Below are 12,766 nucleotides of genomic sequence, written 5' to 3' on the forward strand. Positions count from 1 at the left end.
GAGCTGCTGCATTTGTGAACAGCAGTTCGTGGGTAAGGCGCTGCTGCCCGAACAAATTCGAGCAGGTCTGGGGTGACTGACCCAGCCCTCTCTGCTGTAATTTGGGAGATGAGCAGAGCACACAAGGCAGCTCCAGCGCAGAAAATCAGGGGAAGCTCCCTGGCCTGGGTGAGTGCTCCTGGTGCCCACCGTGCCAAGCTTGGGGCCAGGCCCAGCTCAGTGCCCAGGGGCTCACAGGGGGGTTCAGCAGCTCAGGTGAAGGGCAGTGACAATCCAGAGGGAAAAACTGCCCTGGCCAGAGCGGCCAGGACCTGCCCCCTGACACACAGGGGAGCGGATCCCTGCCTGCCTCCAGCTCTTCATTCACCCAAGGAGCTCCCCAGGAGAAATGAAAATCCACATAGGCCACCCCTACACTTACATTTCAGCACTTATTTGCATTCTGCTTAGCAGTAACTTAAGATTAGTAGGAGCTGGCAAGCCACAGGCTGGACAAGGTTTATTTGGACTGCAGAGCCTCAGCACAGCCGTGGTTTCCATTCTCCATCAATCCTGCTTAAGTTGTTCTGCTTCCCACGTAGAATAATTTTGTTTAGACAAAGATTACACTGTCCACTGAGACAATGATCCAAGGAGGCCCTTTAGTTTTAAGATCTGCCATGTAAGCTCACTCATTTAACTTTTGCTCTTCTCCTTTCCAAACAAACAATCAAGCACCAACACTCCACAAAAGGGGCTGGCAGCTTTCACTGCAGTGACCTCTTTCCCAAGCTTGATCCTGCCTGAACTGCAGGAGTCTGGAGAGACAGCAGGTGTGAGAGCAGTGCCACAGCAGGGACATGGTTTGGTGCCACACACAGGGCACAGATCACCCCCAGAGCAAGGCCAGCCACCAAATCCTCCTGCAGTTTCCTGATCCATGTATTCCTGCTCATGTGTTCCTCACCCAGGCTTTAACCCCCACTGTATTCTGAGGCACAGACTATCAGAGTTTAGCTCAGCTGTTAAAATATTTGCTTCTTTTTGCTGTTTTGGACATGTTATCTGCAAATTTCAAGTGATGACTCTGTTCCTGCATAGGAAGAGAAGGGTGGAGGAGGCTCCCTATTCCCTGTGCCACTTCAGATTCAGACTTCTGTTACATCTGACCTGAATTGTCATTTCCTTACTGAACAGTTTTGCTCATTCTGGTTGTTCTTTTAATGTCTCCTGTTCCATTTCCTCTCTGCTGTACAGAGTGCACATTAAATCACAGAATGGTTTGGGTTGGAAGGAACTTTAGAGATCATCCAGCTCCACCCCTACTATGGCAGGGACACCTTCCACTGTCCCAGGCTGCTCCAAGCCCTCTCCAACTCGGCCTTGGACACTCCCAGCCCCAGCTGCTCTGGCCACCCTGTGCCAGGGCCTCCCCCCACCCTCCCAGGGAACAATTCCTTCCTAATCTCTAGTTTAAACTTCTGCTTTGTCAGTTGAAATCCATTCCCCCATGTCCTGTCACTCCATCCCTTGTCCCTCTCCAGCTCCCTTGGAGCCCCTTGAGGCACTGGAAGGGGCTCTGAGGTCTCCCCAGAGCTTTTTCTTCTCCAGGTTGAATAATGCAGCCCTCAGAACACCATCCTGGTGCCTCCCCTGGCCTGGCTCCAGCAGCTCCAGGTCCTTCCTGTGCTGGGCCCCCGAGCTGGAGCAGCCCTGCAGGTGGGCTCTCACCTGTGCTTGTGCTTGGCATGTACTCTAAGTCTATATATTCCAAAAGTATTACATTATTATGGATTGATTATTATGAAAATAGAAAATGTGTTGAGTCTATGGTAAAAATGTTTCTGAGATGGATCCCTTTTCCACTCACTCCTCACATTCCCTGCCTGATGTACAACCACTGCTGCCTTCAGCTGTCCCCAGACCCTTCAGCTCCTGCTTAAGCAGCAGCAGCTCCAGCATTACCAAGGGAATTCATCTTTCCCAAGATGTTTCTGCACAAAAAGCACAAACAGAGGAAGGCAGGTTCCAGGGTCTGCAGCAGCAACTCCCAAACCATAAAAAGCACAAAACAATGGGCAAGATTGGTCAATCTTTAACCAGTTCTTTGCCCATATGAAGGTCTTTCCTCACACTGCTTACAACCCCCCTTTGCTTAGGATTGTTGTCAAACTCCTTTTAAAAGCTGATCATGAGTACAGTGGTCTCCAGATTCTGAGCAGGACCCTCAGAGATGGCACCAGCAGCTCCCATCTGGCTGCTCTGCTGCCAAATGTTTCTGTGCAGCACAGTCCATCAGCTATTCCATCTCTGAGATTAAGGATTTGGTTCTTGCAGATGTTCTATTTTCAGCATTTTCTATTTACTAACCCTTCAGAGAATGATTTCCTGCTATTTTCCTCTAATTTTCCACAAGAAATTCCCTGAACAACTTCACAGCAGATATACATAAACAGGTAGACACCTGGTTTTTCCTGCTTTTTCTTTTGCATTTTCTGTCTCCACACCATCTGATGACTTTACCACCACTCTGAAAAAGCCCTAGAACAGCAAGAATTTGAATGCCCCAAGGTGATCAGAAAGCCATGAGCTTTTATGCACCTTCTTCTCCGAAACAGATGCACAACACCTTGCAACTCCGAGTCCTTGAGGAAGGCTCCCAAAGCCTGCCAGGAACACCTGAGAGCATCAAGCCTGGACAAGTGAGAGCAGGCTGGAGATACAGCAGGACAGAAATTGGCAATTGTGCTGCTGCTGTGAGCCTGGGATCCCAGACAAGGAGCAGGACAGCAGCAGCCCTCACCTCTCCCACCGGCCAAGAGATAAACCCTGCTCTGCTGCTTCCTTGCCAAAGGACAACAAACCTAAGAGGAAGGGGGAGGAAAAAGAAGCTGCAGCAAGTGCTGGCAGTGGCAGTTGTGGCATAGCTGCACTCTTAGCTCAGCAGCCCAGAGGAATGCAGGCAGGGCTGACAAACCCCAGCTTTGTGCACAGCACGCAGCGCCCGGCCCCGCTCTCACGCTGCTCCCGAGATTAGAACACATTGGAGGTTTTGTTACATCAAGGCATTGCTGCTTGTGCCTGTCATCCCAGGCCTGGGCCAAGCAGCAGCAAATTAGCCATTTCACAACTACCTAGAAATAAAAGGAGTTTAATTTAAAGGAAAGCTTCGGTGCAGGAGCAGGTGCTGACTGAGTAATCGCGCAGAGTGATTCATCTCATGAATGATTTCCCAAGTTGGATGCACTCAGTCTTGAATTCCTGTCTGTAGGCACAGTCACAATTCAATTATAAGGCCAGCTTGCATAGCAAGTTTTAAAATTAAAGTCATCTCTGCTTGCTCAGAATATCAACCAAAAAAGCCCATCAAGTGGCTCATCTATTGCAGCACTGCACTTCAGAAGGAGGAAAAAAAACAAGGCACTGAGGAAACTAAAAATTCCTTATGTAACAATTGTCACCCCTGTCTCATTTGTAATACAACAAAGTTACTGAAATTACATTAAAAAAATACGTCAACTTCCAAGCAATTAAGCCTTCAGAGAGAGCTGTTCACTGAAAGTATCATCACTCCTAATTAAGTGCCCAACCTTGAGCTGAACAATAAACAGGGATGCAGTCACATTTTGACACAGAGAAGGACAAAGGTCAGAAAAGAACTACAGCTTTCCCAACAATAACAAAAGAAGTTTAAAATGAAGTTTCTAGAACCAGATTGTGTAAACTCAGTAAGCACTTGCTACTGGTGCCATGTACAGCTGGCCAAGCAAGGTGCAGTGATTTCAACCACGACAACTCCCAGCCCCAAAATCACACACTTTAACACCAAGAGACAGAACACAAAAGTGAGGGGAAGGAGATGAAATACTGCAAAACAAGTTCAGCTGACAGAAATATTTATCATTTTACTTCAAATTAAAAATTAATGAGGCAGGAGACTTTCGGCATGATGGATTTCAGTTTTTTCTGCTTCGTTTCTTGCTTCAAGAATCTCCCTGCACTCAGCCACGAGGACCCTGCATGTGGCACTCCTGGAGGTGTGCAAGCAATCTGGATGGTAATGGTGTTGTCACCTGAGTATTTATATCCCACACCTGCCTGAGTGGACAAGTGAAAGCCCAGAATTCTCAATGTAACAATAAAGGGACCTATAAATCCTTCACATGACATTTACCAAGCAGCCAGGTCTGCTGGGATCATCATCCTGCACTTTGCAACTCCTTAAAAGGCCTTGGGGATCCTTTTGGGAAGTCAAGAGGTAATGAAAATACCAAGAACATTAATGGCACATCTATCAGGTTCCATCTGCTCCTCACAACAGAGAACACCAACCATCACTCCCAACTTTTTCAGTCTCAGAGCAATTTTTCCCTCTTCCATTTGAAAATTTAAAAGACCTTTAAAAGAAAAAAAAATTGTCTTATTTTAGTTTCAATTATTTTCTTCTCTATCTGAGGGTGGATATGCCCCCAAGGGAGGACTTAAATCAAGATTAACTGCAAATATAGATGGAGAAGATGTTTTGAAGAGAGAAGCATTGCACCTGTAGGCAGTTCTGGCTTCTCCAACACCAAGTGTTCCCTTCCCCTCTTAGGCTGTTTCCGATAAACCTTCTCTGCAACGGGATTAAAGGCAGGCCTAAAATATCAGTGCTAATTTGGTGCTCATCAAGATGTCCTCAGGGAAACAGGATAAAAAGGAGAGACTAAGCATAATTAAACAAGAGTAATATTAATAGGCAAGCTGGGCTTTAGCAACAAAAAGTCAACAAGTTTTTCCTTAATATTTCTTCCTAAACACTTGCATGTCACTGAATAAAGAGGCACAATAAAACAAAGCCACACTTCCTCTAGAAATCCAGTGGGAAAACTGGAAGGGAAGAGGGAAAAGACAAAGTTAACTGTGGAAAAAGCACTAGAGAAAAATTTGTGAGTGCTGCTTTTGCACAGTCAAATCTCCCACGCTGGTGAAGTATTGCCACAGCCCTATCAGCCCTAGAAAATTCATTTTCCCAAAGAAAATCCTGCTCTGTGGCAAATTTTCATGGCCCATAACTTTGAGCAGGACCGAAGAACACTAGCAAGGCTTGCAAATTGTATAACCAAGCAGAATTAAGGTCAACATTGTCACAGGGATTAGGACAGCAATTCCTTATGGTCATGTCAGCAATGCTGTGTGGGGCCAGCACAGCCCTACCCCACTGCTGGGCTTCCCTCCAGCCCATCACCCCTGGATATGGCTACTGCCTGCTTCACCTTCTCCTCAGGGAAATGAAGGGAAAGTGCAGGAGAAATCCACTAAACCACCTGTGAAGTAACACCCTACTACCACAGCACTTTGAAAAATAATTACTGGGGGAAAGAGAGGGGAAATCCAGTCTGGAAAGCTGAATTGCAGGTTATTATCTTCTGCGGTCAGGCACTGGGTAATGAGTCTTTTCCTGAAGAGAAATCCTGACTGGCATAACTAGAATGCAGCCCAAGTCCTGCCTTTCTCAAACAAGAGCACCTTCAACTCATCTTCAATGCAGCTGCTGCAGCAAAGGCAGCACCCAGCACTGCCTGGGTTGGCTTTTCCCTGCAGAACCTGCCCCAAATCCCCGTTCCCTCACAGCTGCCCCATTCATCTGCAACACAGCCATGGAGAACAACTCTGCATCTCCCAAACTCACTCTGTGTCCCTGGGAATCCATCCCCTCCAGAGTGGGGTCTGATCTGATCTGTGTGTCAGAGCTCTTCCCCCAGCCTGTGCCCTCTGCCTTTGGCAGGCACTGACCCACGTTGGCAGCCCATTCTTCCCTCCCCAGAGGGCACAGGGAGGGCTGACCTGGGCAGCCAGGGGGGCAGGAGGTCCCCCCAAACAGGAAATTCTTCAGGGGGCCAAGAACAGAGCGGGGTTTGATGGCTGGCAGGCAGCAGTGCTGACACACAGACTCTTCCCAGCACAGCACACATGGAGATCTGCAGGGATTCGTTTGTATCTTCAGGGATTCGTTTGTATCCCCAGTTCAGGAACATTCAGAGTGTTCCAGCAATGTTTAAGACAAGGAATAACTATGGAGATGCACATACACCAGTTCTGCTGACCAGAAAACCCTTTGCTTTCATAATCTAAATAAAAATCTCCATTTTCTTATTTAAGCACAAATATTAAACATACAAAACCTCAGCAAAGCAGAAAGTGGAAGCTGAGCTGTGACTATCCATGCTCTGAATTAGAGGCATGAAAGCACTAAGAACCTGAGTAACACTTTACTCACTGTGCCCAATTCCCAGCACAGTAAAACTGTGGTTTCAGAAATCAGGTTGCTCAGAGTCCCAGCTCAGGTCCAGGTATCCTGTTAATCACAGTAAACAGCTCACAAACACCTGGAAATGAGTAGTTTGCGATTAGCTGCAAGGAAAATAAACATGATTATACTGCACAAAATACCACTGAACAGGCCAGGAAAATCCAGCCAACCACTTTCATTAATCTAGATTAGTGGCCAGGATATTTCTATTAGGGGAAGGTCATATTCTCCAAAGGAATTGCATTCCTATGGTTTCAATTTCAGGTTTGAATCCTAATAATTAAACTTCAGACGTCAAACACTGGAAACACAGCAGCCATTCCTATCAAAAGGAGCCTGTGGATCTGCTGTAGCAGCAGAAGCATGGCTTGCACTAACACTGGAAAACTCCTCTCCCCAGCCCTTGTGTGCCACCCCAGCTGTATGTGCCACAGCAGCTACGTGCACAGCACAGCCAGGAACTGCACAACAACACTTTCACAAGCATGTGTCAGTAACTTATCAGCAACAGCAGCCTGGCCAAGGATTCTGCTGCAAATAAAGGCTTGCAGACACCTCTGATGATTAATCTGAAGCGTTTTGATTAACCCAGCTAGTTCTTGGTTACAGACATATTTCTACCAGCCAAAACTTCCTGACACGTATTTTCTGTTTCATTGAAGACTGAATGCTGACTAAAACACAAGGCAGAGTTAGAAGATGAGAGACATTTTGCACATTGTGTTAAATACTTGATAGGGGAAACCTATCCTCACCAAACCCTGGGCACACTCAGTAGCTGACCTTGTGTTGCCACTGATAACCAGAAACAAACAGAATAATGTAATCATCTGCTACTGTTAAGACAAATATTATTTGGTGCTCTAATGACTACAAAACCTTGGTCGTTGTAACTGCAAGTTTTATTTACATGGAGACAAACTCAGCTCCCTGCAGTGTCTCTCTGCAGCAGGGGCAGTGCCAGAGCCCCTCACTCCCCCTGGCTCAAACACTCCCTGCTCCCCCTCACCAGCACCCATGCCTGTGCTGGAGTTTTTATTTATCCCTGCAATGCCCTGTGCACACAAATCAGCAATGGGAAATTCACTAACTCCTGCAAACGCTGCCTGAAATAACCAGGGAGTGGCTCCATGCAGGTGAAGGGCACTAGCAACACAGATTTAGTTACCCTTAAACAAGTTATTCCCTAAATAATGGATCCCATTGCATGGGTTTCACCTGCTCTTATTCCAAGCTACCCCTTCATTTGCTCAGATGAGAACTCAGACTATCAAAGACAAAAAGAAAGCAAGCACAGAGGGATTTGATACAAAATATAAACCTCCATGCATCAGAAGGAAAGAAAAGAGGACTGTAACCAAACATACACCACCATGTGCATTTTTTTTTAATTCCATCTTCCAAAAATAGTAACATTTGTCCATGTAGCAGGATCTCCAGAGATACAAATGAGCACCAGCAGGGTATGTGAGCAAATATATGGAGCACCCGGAGCGTGCTGACTGCTGACATTGACTTACTTTATTAGAGGACATTTGTCTCAAGGACATTTCAGTGTATTCTTGAGACCATTTCAAGAAGTGCTTTCAGACTGGGAAGCACTTAATCACAATCCACTTGAGACTGCTACAATAAACTCCTTAAAATAAATCTTAAGGTTTGCTCTGCTATTATCCCACTTATTAGGGGTGCTCCGACCTGAGCTGCTAGAGGCTGTTGTTGTGGTCAAGAAGTCAGAGTTTCTTTCACAAAAACACATGAAAACAGAGCCCCGGGTATCCACTGGGAAGCAAAACAAGTCTTGGTGGCCCCAATTTGCTGCTCTCCCCCTGGCTGTCCCTGCATCACCCCACTCTGCTGGCACAGCTCTCCTGAGGTGAAAGGACACTCAGCAACCTGTAGTTGATTATTAAGCAGCCCTAAAGACAAAGTCACAATTCAAGAAACAAAGACTTGTGTGATGTATTTAAAGATATCAAGTGCCTAAAAAACCAAAAGTTAACATTTAAATGATTTAATCTGGTAGCAGAAAGTGCTTTCCCTCAGTTTGGGTGAAGTGGGTCAAACAGCTCTTCCCCTCCTTCCAGCCCAAATTCAGCCACAGCACAACACACAGCAAGGTGTGCAGAGCTGGCTCCCGGTGACACACACCTCGCTGCAGACAACATGCTGCTGTCCCCACATCTTCAACAGCCCCCTAAACATGAGTCAGTATTGGAATGAGCTGTGCTTCCAAAATCCTGTGTCAGAAATGCAACTGGGTGAGTTCAACAGCACATGCTCATTTCTGTCATGTCAGATTCAGTTTTCATGTTTGTCCAGAACAGCCTTAAAGCCAAAATTCAAACCATGAGCCCCTCCATAAACTCACTCTATTCTACTACAGACACACATCAGTTAGGAGAAAAAGAAAAATTCCTCCAGGTTAAGTATTTCCCTGACCTCTGTTTGAACTCAAACCCATCATTGTTCCATTGTCACCTCGGATTATTTGCCAGCTGCCAAACACCAACATTTTCACAGCATTGCCTTTTCAATCCTACTCTTTCACTCTTCCTTCATCCAGAGCCAGTGCACAACATCTTTGGACATGCAGCTTAGCTCTTTTTTTTGAGGAACAAAGTATTTCTGACTCAACTCCCAGAGCAGCAATGGCCCAGCCCAGCTGTGTTGGTGTCACCTTGCCGCTGCGCCTCAGCGAGTCACACAGACCTGGTTCTCTTCCCCCTCTTTAAAACCCTGACTGCACATGGCTGGGTAAGGAATCCCCAAGCTGCAGGAACACTGAGGAGTTGCCAGGCAGCAGTCAAAGCCCAGAGCCTGCTCCTTACCTTGCAGCATGCACCTGTAGGCAGACTCGGATATGGCGTAAATGTGCGGTGGCATCTCGTGGCGCTTCTTCCCTCTGTACATCTCAATAATGTTCTCTGAATAGATTGGGAGGTTCTTGTAAGGATTTATGACTACACAGAACAGCCCTGAATAGGTCTGGGAAAAGAAAAAATAACAAACATTTCTGTTAGTAAACAGTATTGAAATAAAGTCGTAAAGAACAGAAAGCCTTTTCACAGGTTCTAGAATATTTATCTTAAAATTGAGGTGCTTTTCGTAGAGCAACTCAAAGTACATGCTATATTCAAATTATTGGTTTCTAGTTCTCTTAAAAGGCTCTTTAATTACCTGCATAAAAAGTAATTTAAAGATAATAAGCGTAGGTAAATCTGAAGAGGAGTATCTGATCTCTTTCCCACAGACATTTAAATCTCTCTTCCGTTTGCCAAGTTCCAGCTCTATGGACACCTTTTGATGTTCAACTCCTTCAGTAAAATGTGCATTCCAAGTTACTTTCACTTTGAAGGAACTGATAATACCCATTGCTCTGGTAAATAATCTAGATGAGGGAAGAGCCTCTGTCAAACCACCCTCATTTCTGCTATCCTGTCCCTGTCCATCCCTCCTGCCCAGGAGCCCTTTTCATCCCGCAGAGGGGTCATTCCTCCCTTCCCACCCAGCTGAGGGACAGCCTGGCAGCCAGCCCTGCAGATGTTTCACACCCTCCTTGCGGAGCTGACGCTCCACAGAAGTGGACTCCCAGAGTATCCAGGAACCAGCAGGAATGGGGCATTGCTGGTTCCACTGAGACTTTTCTGTCAAGTGCCACAGGACCGAGCCCACACTGCGGCAGTGCCCACGGGGCCGCGCTCCCCCGGGAGCCAAGCAGGAGCTCCATCCCTGAGGAATCATGACAGAACAGCCCTGGCAGAAGGAGCACAGGCAGCCACAGCACCCACGGGGCCGCGCTCCCCTGGGAGCCAAGCAGGATTCCCTGAGGAATCGTGACAGAACAGCCCTGGCAGAAGGAGCACAGGCAGCCACAGGCTCTGGCTTACCAGGGAGGACAGATGAGCCTGGCCTGGCTGAGCCTGGCCTGGGTCAGAGGCTGAGCTCTGACAGGCACTGCTCCCTGCACACACCACAGCTCTCCCTCCTGCGTGTTCCCTTCCAAGGAATCTGCTCGGCCCCTTCCAGCAGCAACCACAAGTGACTGCTCTGAAGAAAGCAGGATATCTAATCTCTCCACTCACTGCTGTCTCCTCACATGCCTGGACAGCGTGTTCCTTTTGGTCACTGTTGAAATTCCCATCTTTACCAGCTCAGGAAGGCAGCAAGAGAGATCAGGTTTGGCAGAAATAAAAAGTATCTTTCTGAATGTCAGGAAAACCACGTTTCTTACCTCTGCAGGTTGAGAGGAGAAAAAGGATGGGGAGAATACGCAGAAGGCTTTGACAGATGTTGAGAGCCCACAGTATTGAGCAGGTCACTCAGGATATAACATTTGTCCATTTTAAAAAGTATTTCTGCTGCACTGGTATGAACACAGTAGCTGACAGTCCCAATCTGCCTCTTTTTTCTTTTGTAAGTGTAAAAGATTTTATCTGGAGGAAAAGGTGCCCCCCTGTCCTTTCTACACCTCCACCAGCTTCTGGAAAGACAGGCAGAAGGTGTTCTCTGAACTGAGTCCAGGAGCACCATCAGCAAAGAAAAAGAACTTGGTTTTAAGCCAGATCTCCTGACATAGGGACATCTTATGTCCTTGCAGGAAAATACTCCCTCTGCTTTGGTCAGATCTGCTGGATGATACCTGCAGGGCCTTACCACCTCAACAAGGTATTTATTTCTCAAGAGAAAGGAAACACATCTTATCAGGGCAACTGAGCCAAGCATAAAGAACAACTTATCAGTCATTAACTCAACGTAACACGGGGCTCTTGGCAGGTGGGCAGCTCCTCCCCAGCCTCCTCTCCTGCCACTGTCCCTCCTGCCAGCATCAGTGCTCCTGCCCTTCCTGACTGACCTGGATGCTCCTGCAGACAAATGTCACACAGAGCTGGCTGCAAACAGAAGCATTTCCCTGCCCAAACTCACTCCTGGTGCCTGCTGAGACTGGGAGGGAGGGAAGGCAGGCCAGTTATTTTAACAGCTTGCTACAACCACGCAAGGAGCCAATTAACAGCTGAACAGGGGGCACCCCTTCCCAGCACCCTCCCTGTGCTCAGCTGAGGTCACCCACATCCCTCTGCCACCACCACCAGTGACACAGAGGCTCTGAGCACTGCCACAAGCCTGCCTGCCAGTCCAGGCTCCCAGTGAGGGTAACCAGAAGAAAGAACACGTTTGCCAAGCCCAGCACAGAACCTCCCAGCACCTCCCCTGTGCTCCTGCAGTGCAGGCACAGCTCAGGAGGGAGCTGGTCACTGCTCAGTGCAGGCCAGAGGAATTCCCAGGGCCAGAGCCCACCCCAGAGCTGTCCCAGCACAGCTCTGAGCAGTGCCATGGCACCACAGCGGGCTGAGGCCAGCAGGGCTCTGCCCCAGGGAGGGCTCAGGACCCTCACCCTGCTCTGCCTCTCACCCACTCAGCCTCAGAGACTGGCACTTTCCCTCCCCTGAGCAAGGACACAGCTCCCAGAGCAGAGGCTGGCTAAGCTGTAAGGGAATCACTGCAAAACCCACCTGCACTGGTGACCAGAATCACTGCCCTTACCCAGACACAAATAATCTGGTAAATAATTAAAGAAAAAAAAAAATCTTAAGTGCTGGGATAAAACAGCTCTTTGAAGATTATCCTTCTCTCCTCCCTCCAGTTGCTTTGGCATCTTTAGTTTATTTCCCCAGCACAGACAGGGAGTAAATGTTACTATTTTAGCCACATAAAGAATGAATAACCTAGAGAAACAAACTTAACAATCCTCTATTGATAATACCTAACCTGGAAGCCCTTCCTGGCTATCTCCTGAAGCAGCAGTTGATGAAGGAAGGAATGGAATAATGGAATAAGCAAAGCCCAACATAACCAAACCAGAGAAGGCCAACAAATACCCTGGGCAACTGAAAAGGGTTAACTGAAGAATCTTTCTATTGAACAGGGCTGAATTAGAAGTTATGAAGCACAAAATTCTACATTTTGCCAGTGCTGGTGTTCATTTATTTGAAACTAAAGGAGAAGCTTTTATCCCAGGCCATTCCCTCTGTGCCATGGCAGCTCTTTGCATGCAGCACCCTGAACTCCAACACCTTGATTTCCTGAATGTGTCACCCAGCTCCCTCTTCTGCTGTTTCCCTGCAGAATTTCAAAATGAGACCTTCCTCAAACCAGCACCACCTTGCAAAGCCTTAATTTATTCACAGGAAGATGGAACTGAATTTTCCCAATTTCCTGACTGTCATCTATTGCAGAAAGCAATATATGAACATATTGGTGGGCTGGCTTCGTGGCTTGGCAGGCAGAGAAACACAGAAAGGATGCTTTTAATGAGCCAAATTTAATTGGGAGGGAGCAAATGGTACCAAAATCCTTCACAGCTGTTTTATAACTGCAAGTCTCACAGTGAATCACCGTGCCTAAAAAAGCAGGAAAGGGCTTTGTGCATGGAAACCAAACACATGAAAAGTAGAGACTGTTTAAAACCCCTCAAAAAAGCTTCTTGGTGAGGAG

General features: G+C 47.2%; 1 protein-coding gene across 1 annotated transcript in view; it reads right to left on the reverse strand.

Moving 5' to 3' along the window:
* Window positions 1-12,766, reverse strand: part of MYH10 (myosin heavy chain 10) — an 82,442-nt gene that overhangs the window by 62,173 nt on the left and 7,503 nt on the right. Inside the window, exon 2 of the mRNA XM_041427293.1 lies at window positions 9,103-9,259. Within this exon, the coding sequence (XP_041283227.1) occupies window positions 9,103-9,259 (157 nt within the window). The remainder of the gene's footprint in view (window positions 1-9,102; window positions 9,260-12,766) is intronic.

This window comes from Onychostruthus taczanowskii, unplaced genomic scaffold, assembly GCF_017590055.1.
Source record: "Onychostruthus taczanowskii isolate IOZ18803 unplaced genomic scaffold, ASM1759005v1 scaffold99, whole genome shotgun sequence".
NCBI lineage: Eukaryota > Metazoa > Chordata > Aves > Passeriformes > Passeridae > Onychostruthus > Onychostruthus taczanowskii.